General features: G+C 61.9%; 1 protein-coding gene across 1 annotated transcript in view; it reads right to left on the bottom strand.

Moving 5' to 3' along the window:
- Nucleotides 1–21,291, bottom strand: part of PIK3R3 (phosphoinositide-3-kinase regulatory subunit 3) — a 71,788-nt gene extending 50,497 nt beyond the window's left edge. The window contains exons 1-3 of the mRNA XM_026104011.2: nt 21,162–21,291; nt 17,605–17,797; nt 17,221–17,306 (exon numbers count right to left, since the gene is read on the bottom strand). Of these exons, the coding sequence (XP_025959796.2) occupies nt 17,221–17,306; nt 17,605–17,797; nt 21,162–21,276 (394 nt within the window). The 5' untranslated portion in view covers nt 21,277–21,291. The remainder of the gene's footprint in view (nt 1–17,220; nt 17,307–17,604; nt 17,798–21,161) is intronic.
- Nucleotides 21,292–21,558: the final 267 nt, after the last annotated feature.

The following is a 21,558-nucleotide window of genomic DNA, read 5'->3' on the forward strand; positions in this document are numbered from 1 at the left end:
TTCCCAGAAGTCAGAGGACATTTCAGTCCTGGCTCTGCTATCTCGGCTCACGCTTCCTTCCCGTCTCAGCCTGCAAAGCTGGCGCTCGGCGCTCAACGCTGCTTTGCAGGGCAAGACCACGGGTGGCTGCTCCCCGGGCTGGGTCCTGGGGCCGGCGCGAGGTGCGGCCGACCGCCACCTTTGCGCTGGTCACATTAGCACCGGTGACTGGTGGGTCCTTTGAAGACATTTCTCCCTTGCAGAAGGTGGCTCGGGGGAACCTGTTTGATGTGGCAGTGGGCAGAGGGAAGAGCTGGCATGCAGAGGTGGGGATGCGGGTGCCCACGCTGGCGTGACCGTGCCTGTGCGCAGGGAAGCAGCAAAAGGTGCCAGGCTGAGAAGGATCAAAGCTCTTTTCAGCCCCTCTTTCAGGGATCTTTCCAGCACATCCCAGCACCAGCTGCTGTGTGACCACACGCAGGACCTGTCATTTTTGGGCAACTGCCCCGGGACCTCCAAGCTGCCCTCTGATGGGCGACAGCAGACCCATCCTGGCAGGAGCCCCTCCGCTCTGCTCTTGCACCTTCCCAGCCTTGGGAGCTCGCAGTGCTCCCCTCTCCCCAAGCGCGGCTCCCTGTGCGGGAAAGACACCACTCCGATATTTCTCCGGGCTTGTTTCCAAGCGGGGCCGCCTTCTCGGAAGATTGCACCATCGCCTGCTCTCGGGGGGTGCGGGCTGCAGCGCGGAGACGCTCGCTGTGCTCGAGCCGGCAGCGCTGCCGGCGACGCATGCTGCCCGGTGCCGGCCAACTCGGTGACGTCAGCCCGAGCTGCAGCGCGTCCCCGGCCCCCCCGCCAAGCCTCCCGCTGAAATCCCTTAATGAGGCATCGCAGCTCCCGGCCGCTTGAGCGCCGGTGCTGGAGCGCGGCCCTCGCCGATGGCTGGCGGCAGAGGCTGTGCAGATGTTGCTGCGCCGCTGGGTGCTTTATCCTTGACGAGGGCTGAGCATTGGTATTTTCGTGGCTGTCCTCACCATCGATGCAGGCAATGGAGAAGGCGGCTGGCTCTGGGGGAAGCCCAAGGTCCAAGCATCGGGAAGCTGCAAAATTCAGCTTACCCAGTGCCATGGGTAAACCTTTAGTGGGGGTACCTGCCATCCCCTCCCTGCTTGCCCAGCAGGGCCCAGGCGGGAGGTTTTGGTGCCACACTGGTCCCCACGGGCGATGCCAATTCCTGCGGCTTTCCCTGGGTTTGCAGCATCGCAGCTGGGGTGGGAAAGCGCTGGGAGCAGGAGAGAGAGGAGCGTCAGAATTGCTGTCAGTTGAGCAGGAACCAGGCTCGCAGGGGGCTCGGAAGCGGATCTGTGTCCTCCAGCAGCCTCCCGAGTCTGCCAGGGATAATAATTTCCCTTTCGCCTGTCCCAGCCATCCAGCGCCGGCTGCGAATGTTTTCTGTTCTTACAAGAAATCCAGCTGAAAACAAGACAGACTTCACTTGCCAAACAGTTTCTTCCAAAGCTCTCCTCTTGCTTTTTGTGTTTAAGCAGCAGTTATTTTTGCTCAGAAATGTCCTTTTCGCTCTGCGTGGGCCCCAAGCTCCCCGGAGCTCCCAGCGACTGTCCTTCTCCCGCCTGGCCCAGCTGCAGGACCTGGCCGGGAAAGCTCGGATGTGGCTCCGGACTGCTGGGCCCCCAGGTGCTGGGCAGACGCTGTGCCATGCTGTCCTGTGCACGGGGCTGCTCCCACTTTCCCAGGCAGCCGTCACAGCAGGATGCACCTTGCAGGATGCCAGACAGCCCCAAAGCCTGCCTGAGCTTTGGGGCACGGCTTGCTGGTTTGCGGCAGGGACAGCCGGGGGGGTGACCCATGGCCACCCTCCATCTCCTCATCCCCTGCGGACCCATACAGATCTGCAGCTGGAGCAACTGGGGGATCTGGCTTCTTCCCCCTTCTCTGCTTGATATTTTGGGAAGTCTTTCAAAACATGCAATGCCAAAGATGTGTCGAGCCCCTTCCTAAAAGCCTTGCATTGTGGGGGCTGGATTCGTGCCTCCCGACCCCACGGGGAGCTCATCCTTCCTAGGGATGAGGGGACCAGTCCTCTCAGTTCAAACCAGTGGCTGGTGCAGGTGGCTGGAGCCTCCCTTGCAAAATCTCCCCTGACGCTCGGTATTTGGCCTGTCCGTCCAAGGACCTGCAGGGATCGGCTCCCGAGCCCATCCCATCAGCGCCGTGCAAAGCCGGTACCTGCCCTTCCCCAGCCCCAGCCCGAGGAGCACCCAACAAGCACATCACGGTGCCTGGGGACGCCAGGACATGGCAACTGCTCCCGTTCCCGCAGCACACGGCTCCTGGGCTCAGGTTTCCCCAAAGGCCCCTTGGCTTGGCCGTGCCGATGTCCAACGGTGCCCAAACAGGGACAAGGCAACCCTTGCAGGGTTTTGGGGTGGGGGGACCCAGATCTGCATCTCCCAGCCTGCAAGAGCTGATCCTGGGTCCTGGGAGCCTCCGGCCCCAGCTCGGGCTTAACTCTCCGGTTTGGAAGGAGGGTTCAAGCCTCCCAGTTAAATACGGGAAGGAGTTAGCAAGTCTTTGTCGCAGGCGGATTAGAGACAGAGGTAAATGCTCCTGCTAAGTGTAATCTGGCTGGTTAAAAGCTCAGCTCAGCCTCTATCCCAGCATCTTCTTTGCTTCTTATAAATATAGGAGACACTTCTGCGAATACGGATTTTTTTTTTCCTTTTGCTTATTTATAGACCCAAGGGACTGGTGGGAGTCTCTAGTGCTCCTCCCCCTCATGGCACGGCCTCACTCGTGTGTCTGGTGCCCCCTTCTCCCGACGCTGGGAGCAGCGCGGAGACCGGGCCCGGGCGCCTCCGCAGAGCCCGGCCCTGTTCGGCTCGCGCGGCCCGCCGCGGGCACCGGGCAACCCGGACGTGCAGCCCCGCGCCTGCCTCCGGCCCCGGCCCCAGCTCGCCCGCCGGCGACGAGGTCCTGCCGGGATAACCCGTCCTGCGTGTGCAGCAGGAGGGGGATTAGCGCTCGCGGGCCGCGGGTCAGGGCGGGTGAGGGCAGCGGGGCCGGGGCAGTGGCAGCGGGAGCAGGAACGGGGCCAGGCGCGGGAAAGGGCAGCCCTGGCAGGGGCCGGCCGGGACGGGGGGCTGCGCTCACTGTGCAGCATATAGCAACACAAATAGAAAAAATATGTATATATAACTACATAAAAACACATAAGAATACAATCCACTACGGAGCAGGGCTGGGAGCCTGCGGGCACCCCGGGGAGGCTGCGGTGTCCCCAGGGCCAGCATCTCTCCCGGAGTGGGGGGCTCTGGTGGGGAGCGCGGGGCGGGCAGGAGTCAGGGGATCAGCAGGGATTAAGCCATTTTCCATGCATTTAAACTAGTCGTCGCGAGCCCAGAGCTAGGCGAGAAGGAGCGACCCGGCACACGGCGCCCAGGGGAGGAGCAGGGGGCAGAGGTGGACGCCCCCGGACCTCCGTCCCCCTGGCTTGCCCGGAGGCCGGGCGGAGGGGTCCGGCGGGGAGGCACGAGGGCCGGGTGGCTCCGGGAGCTTGTTAACCTTAATCCTTGCTCGGATTAATGCTCAGGGGAGCTGGGGACACCGGTGAAACCTGCCGCAGCGGCGCAGCGGGGTCAGGGGGGGATGGAGGGCGCCGGCGAAGGGCAGGGGGTGGGGCGGGCGGTGGCACGATGGCCTCGTTCGACACGCAGCGCGGATTTGGAGGGCACGGCGCTGGGACGGGAACGGCTGCTGGCGCTGTGCTCCGGCTCACGTCCGGCAAAACCGCCCTGCTCGGAGAGGACGCCGCCTGCCCGGGCTCTCCAGGGTGAAATCCCGCTCCTAGGCTGGGACCGCTTCCCGCTGCGCCTGGGGCTGAGCTGCTCCTCTCCCAGCCCCGGCTGAGCTGCAGTGCCCTGCAAACGCCCTGTGCATGCTCTCGGTGCGGTTGTGGCATCGCAGGTCGCTGCCAGAGCCAACACGGCCCAAACCGCATCGCTGGGTGGATGGGTGCAGCGCGGAGGCCCGGAGCTACGCCAGCATCCCCCGCCCAGCCCTCTGAAACTGCCTTTTCCCAAGGAAATGCTGCGGGCTGTTGTTACCCGTGCTGATGTGGCCAGTGTCACCCATGCCATCTGCGGCCCAGGGGACGTGCTGAGGTGGCCCGCGGGTGCCATGTGCCTGTCCCCGGAGCAGCGAGGCAGGACGGGATGTGCTGTCCTAAGTGGCATCTTAGCCAGATCTGATCCAGCCTTGCAGAGCCACAGCTCCTTCAATTCCCTTAGCACTCCAAATCTGCTACTGTGCATCTAAGCGGATTATTTTAAATACCCCATGATGGACTGCTCCTTTGTAATATAATCCAGCCTCGCGTGTCCCATTCCCCTCCTATTTGCTGTGATTTAGCTGCAGTTGTGACAGCTAGAAACCCTCCCGGGGTCCCCCTGCTCCCAGGGAAACTTCTCTCGCAGCAGCCCCTTCCCAAATCACGGTGCAGCCGGCTCCCGGCCATGCCATGCTATTCGCAGGGCATGACAGCCTCCTGTCCCCGGCGTCCTGCTGGATGGGTGAGCTCGGGGAAGGGGCTGGGATTCGGGAGCCCGGTCCCTTTCCCCAGCCGGGGCCGGCACCGAGCCCCCGCCAGCCCTCGTCTCGGAGCCGGCGCAGGAGCCGGCGCTTCTCCAAGCGCTCCCCTTGGGGGCTTGTCTGATTAATGAGGGCTTGTTATTTCCAAACTGTTTGAAATCGTGTTTATTTTATCTGCCGCCGGATTCCTGTGACTCAGGGCTCATCGTTAACTGCCAAAGATGAGTGACAGATCCTGCTAATTACAGCTAATGATGGCCTTAAAGGATCTCTGCGCACGCACATGTGTTTGTGTGCACACACGCCAAGGGCCATTTATAATTTAAAGTGGGGAGAGTCATTAGCATAAACCGTGCCCAGATTAATTGCGGCGCGTGGGCTCTCCGGGGAAGGTGCTGCCGAAAGCAGGTTGTTCCAAGCGCTGGATGTGCAGGAAGCTGCGGGCTGGAGCCCGGGGCGCCCACGCGGGTTTGCTCTCCCTCCCGTGCGCGGCCGCACGCCGGGTCCCAGCCCCGTCCTGCAAACGTGGCACTCGGTCCCTGCCGCAGGGCCTGGCGGTGTGAGGGGAGCTGGGCTCCTGCTCCTGTCCGCCCGTCCCCCTGCAACGGCAGAGCTGCCCCAAGCTCGAGGCCTCCGGGCAAAAGCAATTAAAACCCGTGGCTGGGGGGAGCTGTGACCGCAGCTTTCCGCATGTGCTGCTCGAAATCGCACCTAAAATCCCTCTCTGCATCCAGGGCAAGCCCATGGCCTGCAAAGTGCTGGGGGGCTGATTCTGCCCAGCCGTCCGGCCACAGCACCCCGCTCTGGATCAGGCCTCCGCGATGCAGTCGCTGCTCCCGGCCGAGAGCCGCCGAGCTGTGCGGGGCTCTGCCAGCTGCAGGGAGCACAGCCTCAGCCCGGGGGGGCGAAGCCTGTGTGGTGTTATCCCGCCTGTCTGTCTTTCCATCCCTCCTTCTCACCATGCCCAAAGAGGCATCGACCTCTTTGCTTTCGCCTTTCTCCCCTGGCGGGAAGCGGCGAGGATGGAGAAGACGTGACTTTTCCCATGCCCTAGGCCGGAAGCAGCAGCAGCTGCAGGCGCGAGCGGCCGCCGTCCTGGTGGGACGAGGGGCACGTAGCAGTGAAGGCACCGCAGGAGCACCCAAGGGTGGGCTGACCCTCCAGGCTACCATGACCGGCCCAGCGTGGCTTGCTCCAAGCCCTTTCCTAACCCCAAGCCCTCACTCTCTGCTCCCTGCCCAGCGGTGCCTATGTGGGCCGGGGCTGGAGCCATGCAGAAGAGGAAATCAGAAGCGGTTCCAGATGGCAAAAGGCTCAGCAGAGCCGAACAACCGCTCCTAAGCCCTTATCTTTCTGCAAACCAAATCCACCCTTCTTGGAAAAAGTAACTCAACCTCTTCTTTTGCCTCTGAGCTGGCGAGTGGGAAGAGCGAAGTGACGCCGATGACTCCCTGGGGAAGGGAAGCGCCATGCTGTGAAGTGTTTCTATATTGGTCTTTGCAGCAAAAGAAGTCAAAATTGGAAGTAATCGCAGCAGAAGCAGAAGGTGTCTCGGTGCCGAGATGGACTCTTAGCCCAGTGCTGAGGGATTTCAGGGCATGGATGTGCTCTGCACAGGGGGACTTGTGCCAGCACAGGACACTGCATTTCTAATCCCGCTAAAAGCTGGGAAAAAAAATACTTGGATGAAGGCTTTTTACTTCCTTGCTGAAAAGAACAGATTCAGGTCAAGCCTGATGACTCGTGAATTTGTCTTGGATCTTTTTAGCTGTTCTGGACCCCAAAACACTCAGGTTTCTCTTGCTGAAACACTCCAGATGTTTCATTTTAATGCTTTTACAGAAACAGCTGTTGGAGGCTGCAGAGCAGAGCTTCTCTGATAAATGTGCAGCAACCAAATGGCTACAACCGGTCTTGAAACAGCAAAGTGAAACAGGCCATTCAGGTAAGGCCAGCTTGTGCTTTTGCTTTTTGCGTTACCAAAAACCTCTCCAGTTCACCCCAAATGAATTTGTTCCCAATGTTTCTTCAAACTGAAGAAATCAGCCAGCAGAGCAAGGGATGAACAGCCAATTATTCATGGAGAGGAGCAGACGGTGGACTTTTCTATTTGGCTGCTGAACTGAAAAGCCACAAAAAAGCCATGATGTTCTAGTCTGCCCTGAAATATGACTCTATTGGCTTTTGGAGATACTCAAAATCCTCCATACTTTGTCTCAAGGTGACCCACAACAGCTTGTTCAAGGCATGTGGTTCAGCTTCTCTCCTATCTACCCTTTATTTTCACTTCTGAAAGCTGTCACGAGTTCTGCTCAGTTTTGAGACCAGAACTTTATTTTGCAGTCGCAGGTGGGAAGGTTTTCTCGTGATGTGAAATGTTTCACTCTGCATCCCCCTTGTCCAGGGGCTAAAACTGTCTGCAGAACTGGCCATGAAGTCCCAGGTAGGGTCAATCCTCCAGACCCAGTTCAGACAGGGAGGTCCAGGAGGCTCCTGCTCTAACAGCCTCGCTGCTGAGTCCTGCGTGAATTCATCTGCTGTCATCCCCCTCCAACCCTGACAAAGCCCATTTGCAGCAGGAACCACCTGCAGATGGGATAAAACGGGGCAGGGAGTCCTTGTCCTGTCTGGAGCATCTCTGTCCTGCTGAGCTGCACGTGATAACGGAGACAGAGGTTGCAGAGGCACCTTGCAAAGGCACACGCTTCCCCAGGGCACGTTTCTAAGAGCTTTACATCCTAATGTATTGTGGACGTGAAATGACAGAAGAGATGTTCGGAAAGAGCCGAGGGCTTGGAGTGGGAGGCGCTGAGGTCAGAGCGAGCGCAGCGCTGGCGATGCGGTGTGGGGCTGGAAGCCCGGTTCAGCGGGCTCTGTCTCAGCACTGTCTCGCGGAGGACTGAGAGCCCCTGCGGCCTGGCAGCTGGGGAAACTGAGGCACGGGACAGCTCAGACCTTCCAAGGGGCTGTAACTGGGGTGCAGGGGTGCACTGCAGGAACGATGGAGGACAGTCAGGGGACATGGCTTGTCTCACCCGTGACAGCAGGGACACACACGAGAGACCTCGTTGCCCCAGGGGCGGTGAATGAAGCAAAAGAGGGCTGGAACTTGAAAGCTTAAACAGATGCAAAAATGCCATTTTATGGTTCGATTCGTGCTCTTTGGGGCCTGGCCCTGTCTTCAGGCCCACTGGGAGCTGGCATGGTCCTTATCCCTTCTGCGGGATGCTGGGGGCCGTACGGGGTTTGGTCCAGCAGCCTTATAGTGAGGGGACATGAGCATCCAGGCGAGTCAGGAGGCAGAAACTCTGGCTGCTGGCTGAGCTTGAGTTGATTTTTCTTCTTCATCCTTCATGAATTTGGCTCCCTGGCACTTCCCTTAGACTAGTCTTGGGGACAACATCAGCTTTGACTGTGGCTGCTCTGCTTTTTCACCAGTCACCTATGCCTGCGGTACTTGGAGCTGCATATCCCATGGGAACCAGACGATTTTGAGGACCCTGAGCCCCTGTGGCTGGTGCTGGACTCTATCTCTCAGGCCTTGGTTAGACAATACTTCTTCCCGTGCCACATCCAGATGGAGTCAAAGTCACTGAGATGTGAGGTCCAAGAGCAGGGCAGGCCAAAACAAGGCCCCTGGTCCGGACTCCACACTGCAGGCAGTTCAGTGCCCAGATAACCCCTGCAATCGCTGTCACCCAGCAAAGGAGCCAGTTTGCAAAGAAAGCAGGGGAACGGCTGAAAAAAATAAAGGCACTGAAATGCCACTGAGGATGCTCAGGGAGGATGTGACAGCCACATCTGCAAAGTGTGAGGTCAAGCTGCCCGGGCCCAGCACTGGCTCCCGCAGGGACGATGGCAGCCAGGATGCTCAATGAGATCCAGGCACTGCAGATATCCCAGCACCTTCAGCATCTGCCTCCCAACCAAGGACCAAGAGGTGGAGAAATCTGCTTGGTGAAAAAAAAAGCACGGCCATGAACTTCTGGAGACTTGATGCACCTTGCGGGCCTCGGCCGCAGCGCCCTGATGCGGCCGGTGCCGAGTCCTGGCACTGACGGCCCTGCTAACGCAGTCTGCAAGCTGGAGCACCAGTGGCTGACAGAGACGGCAAAAGTGCTTCTGGAGCGAGATACAAATGCCGCGTGGAAAGGGTGAGACGGGTCCAAGTGGGGCTTTTTCCAGCTGGTCTCATTTCATATTTTTCACTGACTACTTTGGCGCAAAACCCAGCCGCGAGCTCACGAAATGTGCCGACGCTCCATGGCAGGAGGCCTTGCCGATACAGATGGGGCTGGAGATCCCTTCCGGAAAGAAGTGGGTGGATGGAAGGAAATGGAAAGAGGGCGGCGCAGGCTCACCTCAGAGTGCGTCGGAGAACAGGGACAAGATGTCCTGGGACAAAATAGGCAACTTCTGGGCTGTGAGCAGGACCTATCCCCAGACGAGGCGGAGGAACCATCAAGAACCCTGTGAGACCTTGTCTGAACATCCCAGGAAGGGTGAGATCAGAGTGAGACGGGGCAGAGGAGACTGCACAGTGTGACTGGGAACAGTCAGCCTTGCCAAGTGGGACCAGGACAGCCTGGCAGGCCAAGGGGATGTGAGGGACCTCTGGAAATGTGTCGGGGTAAGCGCCAGGGCTGCGGAGGTGGACGAGGGGCAGTAACGCTCAGCTCAAGGAAAGGATAAATGGAGATAAACTGGGCACAGATACAGCTTTGTGGAGAACTGGAAGGTCACCGAGCATTGGGGCTGGGGAAAGAGGCAATGCCCAGTGCCTGCCCCCAACCCTGCTGTTACTGCCGGAGCCTGAGAACGCCAAACTCATTGCACCTATGCCTGGGGCCTCTAGGTATTTCAAGCAGCAGGTGATCTGGGGGCAAGGCGAGGCCTTTGGGCACCTCAGTGCTCCCCCGAGCAGCTGCCCGGTGCCTGGTACTGGGCTGCGGGCGGAGGCAGCCACCCCCTGCACTATCTTGCAGCCCCTGGGATTAGCTGCACAGCATCACTGCTGCTGTGGGATCGGCTCTAACTCAGCATTGCCTGCAGTCAAATAGAAATAGATACATACAGATAATGCAACCCGAATCCTTTGTGCTGGGGATGGAGAGCCAACTGTGTTAACCCCTGTGCAGCCAGGCACTAACGGAGATGCTGGTGGCTGCATTCCCTCCCCAGCAGCTTGTCTGTGGCCATCGGTCCAGGCCTGCACGTCTGACAACAAAACCCTCCGCTTGCCTGGATATCCTGGCTCTGCTGAAGCGGCGAAGCAGCTCCCAGGTCATCCCTGCAGTGCTGTGTGCATGGGGGGGAGAGGAACTTGGACCTGCAGCCATGGAGACCATGGATGGTACAGGGGCACTCAGCCAGGATGGAGACCCATGGATGGTATGGGGACATGCAGGCAGGATGGAGACCCACAGATGGCACAGGTGCACACAGCCAGGATGGAGACCCACAGATGGCATGGGGACATGCAGGCAGGATGGAGACCCAGCTGGCATGGAGACATGCAGCCAGGACGGAGAACCACGGATGGTACACAGGCACACAGCCAGGATGGAGACCCATGGACGGTATGGGGACATGCAGCCGGGATGGAGACCCAGGTGGTATGGAGAAATGCAGCCAGGACCGAGACCCACGGATGGTACAGGTGCACACAGCCAGGATGGAGACCCATGGATGGTATGGGGACAGGCAGCCGGGACGGAGACCCAGGTGGTATGGAGAAATGCAGCCAGGATGGAGATCCACGGATGGTACAGGTAACACAGCTAGGATGGAGACCCACAGACAGTATAGGGACAAGCAGCCAGGATGGAGACCCACAATGGTACAGGGGCACACAGCCAGGATGGAGACCCATGGACAGACCCACGGATGGTATGGGGACATGCAGGCAGGATGGAGACCCACGGATGGTAGAGGGGCACACAGCAAGGGTGGCGACCCATGGACGGCAAGGGGACACACACAGCGGGACCCTGCAAGCACCCGGGTGCAGTGAACCTGAGCTTACACCCTCCACCCATGGTAGCAGAGCGCGATGAACCTGCATCGCCGGCAGCATCGTGCGCGCCTCTCCCATTGCCTGGGCCGCATCCCAGCCTCAGGTCCCCAGGGCTCGGGGGTGCCACCGCGGCCTTGGACGGCCCTGGGCAGAAGGGGAACCGCAGGCAGCTGCGCAGGCTGCGCGCTCCCAGCCCTTCCCGAGCTTCTCACCGACCCGCCTGGCTCGGCCGGGGGGCCGCTGGAGCCAGGGCTGGCGGAGGCGGGAGCGTAACGCGCCGCGGCCCATTAGCCGCGGCATGAAAGCGCCGCCGAGGCTGCAGCTGGGGCTGGCTGCAGTTTCCACTTCCAGGTAAACAGATGAGGCAAGCTGCTCTCATTTCCGCGCTGCCGGCAGCCCCCCGGGCCGCACAGAGGGGCCATTCAGCCCCGGCGCCCCGCACAAGCGCCTAGTGTTCGGCCGCGGGCCCCGGCCGCTGCCGGCCGAGGGGCTCCCGGCCGCCGCTCTCGCCCCCGGGGTGCAGCTTTACGGCCGGGCTTTGACACCCGGCCAGGCTGGCACGGCGCCAGCGGGGCCGGGTGCTGCCAGCGGGCGCAGAAAGAGCCGCTGTGTGTTTCGGCGAACCGCGGCTCCCGCGGCGCTTGGGGGGGAGCGCAGAAAGGGCCCCTTGTGCGCCCGGGGCCCGGGCAGAGCCCCCGCGGCTCAGCCGCATCCCGGCTGTGTGGTCCGTCACCGGCGGCGAGCATCCCCGGGGCCAGGACCCAGCGGGATGCGCTGGGAGGGGAGAGAGGCTTGAACCGCCTTTCCCCGCGCTTGGCACCTCTCCGAGGGCATCTCGCCTTAACCGGCTCCTCCGAGCGCTCGGGTTTCTCCCCCGAGGAGCACGCGGAGAGCGTTTTCCACCACGGCAGATGGAAACAGAGTCTCCATCCCGTTTTGCCCTAGTGCCGCTCCGGCAGTTTCGGCGGAGCCACTCGCGGTCCGTGCGGGTTGGAGCTGGAGGACAGCTGTGGGGGTTTGCAGACCAGAGGTGTCTTAGCTGTGTCATCCCGATCGCTGCAGTTGAAATCCTGCTCTGATCTCATCCGTGCCCAAACCCTCCTGCTGCCTGCGCTGCTTTTGGCTTCAACAGCAAAATGATAGTGGATTTTAAAGCCCGGCTGGCCGGGGCGAACGTTTGCAAGCTGCAAACAGCGCAGGTCAGGGGGGCCTTGGTTTCGGCTTTGGCTCCGGTGGAGGAGGCTGTTTGCAGGGGGATGTTTGCCTGGGGCAAAACCCTGGGGGGACACACGGGAATGGGCGAATGCTTCGGAGTGCAGCTTTGGCCAGCGCCGCCAGGCGAGAGCCCCGGGAAGGGAGCAGGACTCCCAAGGGGGCCCAGACCTGGAAAAAGCAACGCCGGAAAAAGCAACGGTGCAAAGAAAGCCGGGCAGCCCCCGAGCCCTGTGGCGCTGCCCCGGGCCCTGATGCCGCCGAGCCTAGCGGTGTGGTTTCCTCCGCAGCAGTAAAATCCGCGCCGGGCGGGCGTTGCTGGCGGCGCGCACAATGCTGCGGCCTGGTCAGCCCGTTATCAGCCCCGGCCACGCGGTCCGGGGAGGAAAAGGGCTTGAATCCGCACCGAGCAGCGTTTCCGCCGGCATTGCACCACGCTTCGCGCCGCCGGCGGCTCCAGAGGCGGGGGGATACAGGGCGAATTAAGTAATATAGCCCCCTGAGAAAGGCCACTGGCAACGGCAGGGGGGCCAAGCAGGTGGGGAAACTGAGGCAAGGGAGACCCGGAGGGAGGACCGCAGTGCTGCTGCTGCCGGCGCCCCTTCCTCCCGTTCCGCGGCTGCTCCGGCCTCTCCCGCCCGGCTCGGTGGAGGAGGAGGCCGGGCTGCGGGGGGGGGCACAGCGGAGGGTCCGCCCTCGCTTCCCGAGCAGAAGACAGCAGCGGGGAGCACGGCCCGGCCCCCGCCGCGCCATGATTAATTGAGCGCCGGCTAAAATTAGCTGCGCGAGCGGCGCCGCTGGGGTCCCCCGGCAGCATCCGGCTCTCGCCTGCGGCGGCCTGCGAGCGGGTCACACGGGGGGGCGAGGGAGGGCCGAGCCCCCCTGCTGCAGGCCGGCTCCCGTGGGAGCCGCGGCGGAGGGAGAGGCGATGCTGCCGGAGACCCCGCTCCGGCCCAGCGGCCCCTTTCCCCCGGCTATTCCCGGGCCCGTCCCTGCCAGCTGGCGGAAACCCCCCCTTGCCTGTCCCCCACTGCAGAGGGATTTCCAGCTGCCCCACGTCCCTCGCCCACCCCCTGGACGCAGGGACACCCGGGTCTGGGCAGAAGCCACCCTCGGGCTGCTATGACTTTTTTTGGGTGCTTTCCTTCAGCTTCCTTGAGCCGTTCCCCTCCATTTGGGAGCGGCGGCTCGCGGATGTCTGGGGACTTGCCGGGCACCGCGGAGCAGAGCGACGGCCACGGTGGGGACGCACCTTGCGCGCTCCACCAGCCCCACTGGCACCGCGGGCACCCGCTGGAGCTGGCTGCCGACAGCTGACCGGGCTGCGTGATGCCGCCAGCACGGTGAGGGGATCAACGCTCACGGAAACCACCTTCCGCGGAGAATATTGCCCTATTCTTCCATTTGCTGCTTGACTTTGTCTGGCTTCACCCGCAGGTGGCACCACCGTCCCCGTTGCACAGAGGGGAAACTGAGGCACGGAGTGACTGCCTGGGATACGCAATGAAACTGGTGGGATACGCAATGAAACTGGTGGGATACACAACCAAACTGGTGGGATACCAACCAAACTGGTGGGATATGCCACCAGACTGGCGGGCTGGGCTTTGAGGCCCATGCGGGCGCCCGGCACATGTCTCGGCGCTCGGGGCCACCGCGGCACGGAGAGGCGGGTTTGCCAGGCACCGCTCGGCCACGGCCTCTACCTTCAGCTCCTCGGCACCTTCCCGAGCTGGCGCGTGCTTGAGCCCAGTGCCGTCGCACAGAGGGAGAGCGTCAGCAAATGCCCCTGGGGCTCGTCTGGTCCGCAAGCCGGGGCGAGATAAAAGATGGGCTTTTCCCTCGAATTCAGAGGAAAGCAAGCGGGAGAGGAGAGGAGATAATCTGCGCCTGGCAGAGAGCTGCAGGTAGCGACTCCAGCTGACCTGCCCAGCTTGGACACATGGATGCTCTTCCCTGAAACGCAGGGCCAGGGCCGCTCTGAATTAGTCCCTCGATCAACGGCTGGGGCACGCAGACCCACTCGCTAGCAGGGAAACTGAGGCACGGGCCATGACCCGGCGCATGGCGTGGCACAGCGAGCCTCTCCCATGTGCCTGCTCTTTGCAGACATGTTTCTGAGGCTCTTGTGCTGGTGCCCAATCCCTCACCCATTTCAATGCCCAGCATAAAACAGGGCTGCACTCCGGTTCCCAGGGGACGCAGAGGACGGGTGCGAAGGGAGCAGGGCACCCAATAAAAGGGCAGTCCCCATGCCAGCCTGGGGATGCCAGTGCCACTGGTGCCACCCCCTCTGACCATGGATCAGCACCAACCCCACAGAAACGGTCCTAATCTGTGCTCAACCACACTACTAGCCACCAGAGAGTCCACATCAGCCTCGCAGGTGGGACACTGGTTGCAAGGAAGGTGGGTGCCTCAGTCCAGATGCTCAGAGTGCCGCTGTTTCCCCAAATACTGACCGAGAGGAACGTCTGCCCTGTGCCACGAGCACCTGCGCCCTGCCCTGCCACCGAGCCGCGGGAGCCCTTTGTGCTGCCCGGGATGGACCAGAAAAAGCCTCTGGGCTTATTTATAAATCCTGCTCTCAAGGAGGAAGGGGAGATCTCCCTTGCCTGGTTCCCACTCTTGCCCCCCAAAAGGAGCTGAAATCCTCAGGTTTTCCCCAAAACCTGGTCCAAAGGACAGATACAGTCCTGCTCCCCACCTCTCTGCCTTCTTTCCCTGCCTCCCGCCCCCATTTTGGTGTGTCTTTTTGCTAGGCGGGGGTGGTGCACAAGTCTTTGCTGCACTGTGAGTAAAGGCATCCTGCTGTCTGATGGCTAACGGGTTGCCGGAGAGATAATAAAGCAAAGGAGAGTAAATTAAAGTGCCTATAAATAGCACCAGGAGAGGAAAAGGAGATGAAGTCATCTTCCTTCAGCTGAGCCGGTATTTACATCAGCTCTTCCCCTTGCCTTCCCCGGCGCTCTGCGCCCGAGCTGGGGAAAGGGATGGCTGCGAGGATCACCCGTCTCCGGGAAGGGCTGCCGCCGCCACGGGACTCGCGGGGGAAGCGGCGAGGAGGTCCGGATGCAGCCACCTGGCCCCGGGCTCAGCCACATGCAACTCGTTGCATCTGGCGTAACCCGCTTGCTGCCTGACCCACGCATACCCTGGGGGGCCGAGGAGGGCTTTAGGGACCCGCCGTGAACCCCTGGTGGGAGAGGGCTCGTACGGTTGCCCTTCGCAGCCTGGCTCGCGGGTGGTTGCAGACGCAGTACGCGCATCAGCTGAAGGAGAGGATGCAGACCAACCTCAGCAACAATATTAGCCACCAGCGAATCCACACCAAGCAGCCCTCCCGGGAACCAGATCCCACCAGGGTGGGTTTTTAGTCCTTTATGCTCATTTTCCGCACCAAAGACTCCAACATCAGCCCGCGGGATGCGTGGGAGAGGAGGGACTGGGACCCCACGGCGCGGCCCTCCAAGGGAAGCCGCTGGCTTTGGGTTGCATCCTGGCCGGCACCACCGAAACGCTGCGTCCCACCAAGTGTCCCCGTCAGCTGCGCCTCCCACAGCCCCGCCAGCCTGGAAAGGGCCCGGGGGGGGGGGGGGGAGCGACCCTCTCTGCCCCCCCACCCCAAACTCCCAGCCATGTGCCCGCACGAGATATATTTATGCTTGAGTCAGGATGAGGTCACACCGTGGTTTCCTCCATGTCAACTGCCGGCTCCTATTCCCGTGCTGTTTGCACACACCCGCTGTGTTATTGCAGGGTATTTATAGCTATTTTACATGTATAATTACAAAGCCGCAGCTCCACACATGCACGAAAATAATAATGGTGCCCGGAGGTGGGGGCAGCGGGAGGAGCGAGGCGGCCCAGGAGCCGGGCGCGCACCGACCCTGCCTCCCAGCTGCTAATAATAATTCCCTGCACTTTATATAGCATCTTTCATCCACAGCCCTCCAAAGCGCTTTGCAGGCATTTAATTAAGCTTCCCAACATCCTAATGTGATGACAGACGCGTAATAACATCCTCACTTTTAGACACAAATGGAGGTGAGGCCGCAGGACTTGTCCGGAGTCACGCAGTGAGCCGCGCAGCCGCCCGGGGGGAGCCCAGGCGTCCCGGCTGCGGTTCCCGGCCCTCGGGCCGTGTTTCTGGGGGATGTGGGGTTGCGATGAGGACCCAGGCATCCTGACCCACCTCCCTGCTCGGTTGAGGCGGGGTGACAAGCGGGGACAGCAGCCGGGACGCTGCAGCAGACCCCAGGGCAAGCTGGGGATCCAGCTGCACAACATCTGGATCAGCGGCAGAGGAGACAGATCCATGTCGACAAACTCGTGGGCGAGAGCTTGAGGGAGAGCGAGAAACAAGCTGACAGGTCTGAAAGGGCTGATTTACGAGGAATATTAAGAGTCGTCATCCTGCCTGGCCTGGCCACCCCACAGCGACGTGGGGTGATGACAGGGACCCAGATATATTACAAAGAGGGAATCCACGGGGGCCAACGCTGAAGGATCTCTGAGCGGGGAAGGGGGGGAGCAGCTGGCTCCCCGTGGGTCCGGAGGGCTCGGAGCAGGGGGAAGAGGGGATGGCCGGGCTTTGGCAGGGGGAGGCGAGATCCCACAGTGGTCACGAGAAGCCATTGCAAGCCCTCAGCTTGGGCAAGAGTTGGTCACTGTGGTCCTCAAGGTCTGTGGTTGGTGCCCAAACAACCACTTTGCCCCCCGGCACATCCCTGCCCTTCCTAAACACCCTGCCTGCGCCCCATCCTCGGAGCATCCCATGCTAGGGCCCCTCCTTGGAATTTGGTTTTGATTTTGGGTTTTTTTGGTTTGTTTTTTCTCCTCCATGTGATCTGCACGAAGCCCCCACACTCAGGTCTTGCCGTGACGGGACTCAGCCAAGGGCCGGCCCCGTGGGAGACGCTCGCTGCCCCCAGCCCCGCGCGCCCCGCTTCGGCCAGGCGCCAGCCCCCGGGGTGCAGGTGCTGTGCCAGCACCAAGGAGCCCAAACCGGAGCGTGTGCCTCGACGGCGGGACGGAGAGGTGCAGCCACGCAAGGGGCAGGCGGCAGGACGAGGAGGTCAGCGGAGGGCTGGACCTTAAACCGGCAAAGCCCACGTAGCTAAGGTACGCCTTGATCCTGCTTATGTTACGGGAAAATCCAGAGCAGGTCAAGCCCATAAAGTCAGATTTGGTTCTGCAGCAAGCGCCGGGAGGTGCCTGCTCATGTTACTGTCACGTCACCTTTTTTCTTTTGCAAGGTATCCGTTTTTCCAAACTTATGCGGAAAATCTGCTTTCCAAAGAAATGCAGCCGGCGCGGTTTGCAAACCCGCGCGTTGCTCCGGTGCCCGGCCAGCTGCCCCGGCCCGCAGCGCGACCCTCCCCGCTGCCCCCGCCACCGCTTACCGGGGGCCGCGGGCGCCTCGGCTGTGCCGCCAGCCACGATGAGGGACTCGACCACCTTCGCCCGGAGCTCGGGGCTGGCCTCGGCGCTGCGGGGAGGAGGAGGAGGGGGGGAGGAAGAGGGGGCGGCGGTGAGCGGGGGGACCCACCGTGACGTCAGGGGGCTGTGGTGGGGGCTTGGCCACCCCCTCCCTCCTGGTCCCTCTGCAGGGATGGGATTTTATTCAAGGCAAGGAAAGGGGTGAAAAAAGCGGCTAAAAAAGCCAAGCAAAGGTGACACCCGATTTGGGCCCGTGGGGCGAACCCGCGCGGGAGCAGCCCCCCCCCAGGGTCTGGGTTTGGGGCACGGCACCGTGCATCCCCCCCGGGACCCCCAGCGCGCCTCACCTGGGGGGAGCGGGGCGGAAGAGCGCCTCTGCGAAGAGCTGCCCCAGCAGCCGGGCGGCGGGGCGGCTGCCCCGGCACAGGCGGCCGAGGAGGCGCGCCAGCTCCCGCAGCAGCAGCCCCTGGGGCTGCGGCAGGCCCGGCCCCGCCAGCACGGCTCCCGCGCGCTGGCCGCACTCCTCCAGGCCCGGCGTCTCTGCGGGAGAGGAAGCACCGGTTTAACCCCGCCGCCGAGCCGAGCACCCGCAGGCACACATGCGATGAGCTCTGTCAGGTCTCTGCTCCCCGCCCAGCCCCGGTTTAGCCCGGCGCCCTTTCCCTCCCTGAAACACTGCTGCTCCCCATCACCGCAGCAGCAAGGCGCTGCTTGCCCAGCGGCCGTGTCCCTCCCTGCCTCCCGCCACTGCTTGAGCGGAGGGGACACCCAGCCGCCGAGCAGCCCTGTGCCACTGCCGCACTGGGGACGCAGGCGCTGGCTGCAGGACGTGCCTGGTTTAAAGGCGGAAAGTTTCCCAGTTTAAAGGCCAGGAAAGGCCGTCATTTTTCTGCTTGCACCCTGCACCACTAATGTCCCAGTGTTGCACAAGCACGGCGCCGTGGGACCCGGCTCCCCAATCCCGCAAGCCACCGGGAGCCGCACCACTCCCCAGCCGTCCTCCTTCCCCGCCGTGGGCGGCTCTTTCATCTGCCGGGGCAGGAAAGTCCCCGGGGCTCTGCTGCGCCTGGCCAGCTCCAAAGGTCGGATCCTGAGCGGGGCTGCGAGGCTGAGTCAGCTCCTTGCAGCTTTTTGCAGCAGGGCTGCGGTTTGGCAGGGCCCATCTGGCTCTGGGTCCCCGTCGACCCTCGGGGCTGGCATGCACCCAGGGGTGCCGCGGGGCCAAGTGGGTCAGCGGCACCGTGGAGGATCAGACCTCGGGGCTATTTGCAGCTTGGCCAGTTCCTCCCATCACCCTCCATCGCCGTCCTCCATCTCCGCGGTTTCCAGCCCTGCTTTGGGGGTGCCCTCGGGAGAGATCCCGGCCCGAGGTGCTGCGGGCGGTGCAGCCAACCCCTGGGCAAGGCGTTGGGGAGCACCTCCTCGCCTGGGTGTCCAGCTCGCTGGGTGCCAATGCTGGCCCCAAGCTGGGAGCCGAGGCTCTCCAAAGGATCACGCGAGGCGAGTTGGTTTTGGTGCACTGCAAACCCGGATCCCCTCCAGGGCAGCGCCCCGGTGAAGGAAGACCGCAGACATCCGGCTGGAGCTGCCTGGACCCTGCAGCGCCACAGCAACATGCTGCTAGCTCCGTGCTCCCAGGGCTGTGCAGCTTTCTGCCGGGAGCAGACTCATGTCCGTGCGGGTAAGGGCCCGGGAGGTGCCACGGATGATGTCCCAGCGTGGAGCCGGGCATCATGTAGTGGATCCCCTCTGCTCCTCCTCAGCAACCCAGCCTCAGCCTTGGCAGAAGGAGGCTGCTCACGAGGGCAAACCGCCAAAACCCAGAACCGTCTCCTCAAAGAGTTGCATTTTCTTTTTTTTCTAAGCCCCAGAGAAATCCCCGGCGGTTTTTGACTGGGTTCCTGGCTCCATCCTCCTCCTCTGTGTTGTGCAACGAGCAGAGACTGCTCCTGCGCAGGAATCCGAGGAACTCGGCTGCAGGGGAAAGGCGCTTCCCTTTGAAGTAGCTTAACGAGGCAACCCGACTAATTGCTTTCTAATTGAGTTTTTATCCTTGGAAAGGAGGCAGCCTTTGATTTCTCCTCTCGAATGGGTAGGGGGAAAGACAGTGTCTCGATGCCACCAGCCCTCGTGGGCTTCAGCAGGAGCTGGCTGACGGTGTTCCTCTGCGGCCCCGCGGCCCCGCAAGGAGACAACCGCTGCCGACGGGGTGCAAGCTACCCATCGTCTTCTCCATCCACAGGCCACCAGCAGGCCTTTTCCTGGAGGACGTGTGGGTCATCACGTGCACGTGTGCATATTCCTGTGCCCACCGGCATGTGGGGAGGCTGCTGGGCTGCTCCGGGGCTGGGTGAGAAGTGTGGGGAAAACCCAGGCCTGTTTGCAGAGCAAGTGGAAGGAAACATCAGTGGGGAGGTTTGCACTGCTGAGGGCTTGATTGCACGCCAGTGCGGTCCTCCACCAGCAGCAAACTCCCCCGGCAGCAAACTCCCCCGGCCCCAGGCGGCCCGGGAGGGACGGCCGGGCTGGCTCTCCACGCTGCTCCGGCCACAGGTGATCTTCGGTCCCCACCAAGCAAGGCGAGACCGTGACCTGCAGACGTGCTCCTCCTGACCAGAGCAGGAAGGCTTCTCCCGGGGATGGTGGACACTGAGCCGTACCAGCAGCAACCAGCTAGTGCCAAAGGGGAAAATCTGGTCTGAAAGGCTGCCGGGGAGGGAGGAGCGGGAGGCAGGTTCTCCAGCACAGCAGCTATCTCGCAAGGTATGTGAGGGCCTGGCCCCTGCAGTGCCCACGGGACTCATCTCAGAGGGGAACGGGGTGGAGACTGGAGAAATCCTGGCCCAGGTTTTCATCCGTGGTTTCTCTCTACAAGAACTGATTTGCAAAGCAGTTTGCTCCAAGCTCCCGGTTGGACAGACCAAGGACTCCTGTCTCCCTTTCCTGACCTGGTCACCAGCCCTGCGCCTGTCACATCAAACAAAACTGAAACCTTAACAATCTCATATATTCACACAGAGGCTGAAAAACTTGGAGAGACCTGCAGGCACTTCCAAAATCCTGAGCTAAAAAAGCAGAGAATTCTTCTATGCCCATATAAAGCCAAATCTTGACTAGATTACAGTAAAAAATTCCCAGGCAGCAAAGCCAAAATATTGTAATAACGCTTTCTTCCTGGGCCAGTATCAGAGAGACTTGGCAGCCGGCTGCTTTTCTGGCAGGGCCTGGATGCACCGATGCTGCTCACCGTCCGCGGCAGCGGCACCTCGCCTGGGTCTGCGGGCGAGGTCTGAGGGGTGAGGGATATGCAGCGGGATCTGGAGGATGCACAGCGGGATTTGGAGGGTGCACGGTGGGATTTGGGGGGTGCATGGCACGAGGCAGCCCATCGTGGTGGTTCCTTCCTGGGGTTTTCTTTTGGGGACCGCCAAAGATAAACTGGGAGGAGGTCTGTGGGGCAAAGCAAAATCCAAGCGCCACACTCCGATGTCCCCACATCTCCCCGCGGTGGCACATCTGGGCAGGAGAGGACACCCGGCGCTGCAAGGTGGGTCTCCTCCAAGAGCGGGGCTCAGCCGCTCGCTGCGGGGCAGAAAGCCGCTACGATGCCCCATGGCCGGGCGGTAATTTGCAGACCCACAGCATATCATCAGGGTGCGTTATTAGTTGTAATGATTTCTGGCAGCACCTGGAACAACCGTTTCCCAACCAGACAGATAGAAAGATCGAGCCGAGCTCCAAGGAGCGCAGGGAAGTAACCGTCGGACGGGGCGGAGGGGAAAGGGCTGGAGCAGCCCACGCACCCGCTGCCCAGATCTGCCCCTGCGGCAGCTCCCCGGCCCCCTCGGCAGCGCATCCGGCCCCATGACGCTCTCCAACCCCGTGAGGCCCCGGTGATGCTCACCTTGGGCCAGATAGAGCAGGTCGGTGTAGACGGCCGGGTGGATGACGGGAGATGGGAGCTCCTGGAGGTACCACGTCAGGGCCTGCGCCAACGTCTGGGCATCGTAGCGGTCCATGTCCACGGCAGAGGCATCTGCAAGGAGAGACCCAGGGGGTCCTCAGGCCACAGGCACAGCTACAGCGCTGCCTCTCCGGAGCCTCCTGGCCTCGTTTCCTCCTCCTGATTTTGCCCCCTCCCGGTTTTTACCCTCTCTTTTGCAGAGAGGCCTTTGCTTCTCCACCCCTCCACCCCGGCAGGCCTTCACCCAGAAACCAGTGCCCATTCCCACAGCCGTGCCCCGGGTCCCCGTGCGGGGCAGCCCATGGATTCCCCTCCACACACCACCAGCAAACTTCCT

Source organism: Dromaius novaehollandiae, chromosome 8 (assembly GCF_036370855.1).
Source record: "Dromaius novaehollandiae isolate bDroNov1 chromosome 8, bDroNov1.hap1, whole genome shotgun sequence".
NCBI classification, from domain to species: Eukaryota; Metazoa; Chordata; class Aves; order Casuariiformes; family Dromaiidae; genus Dromaius; species Dromaius novaehollandiae.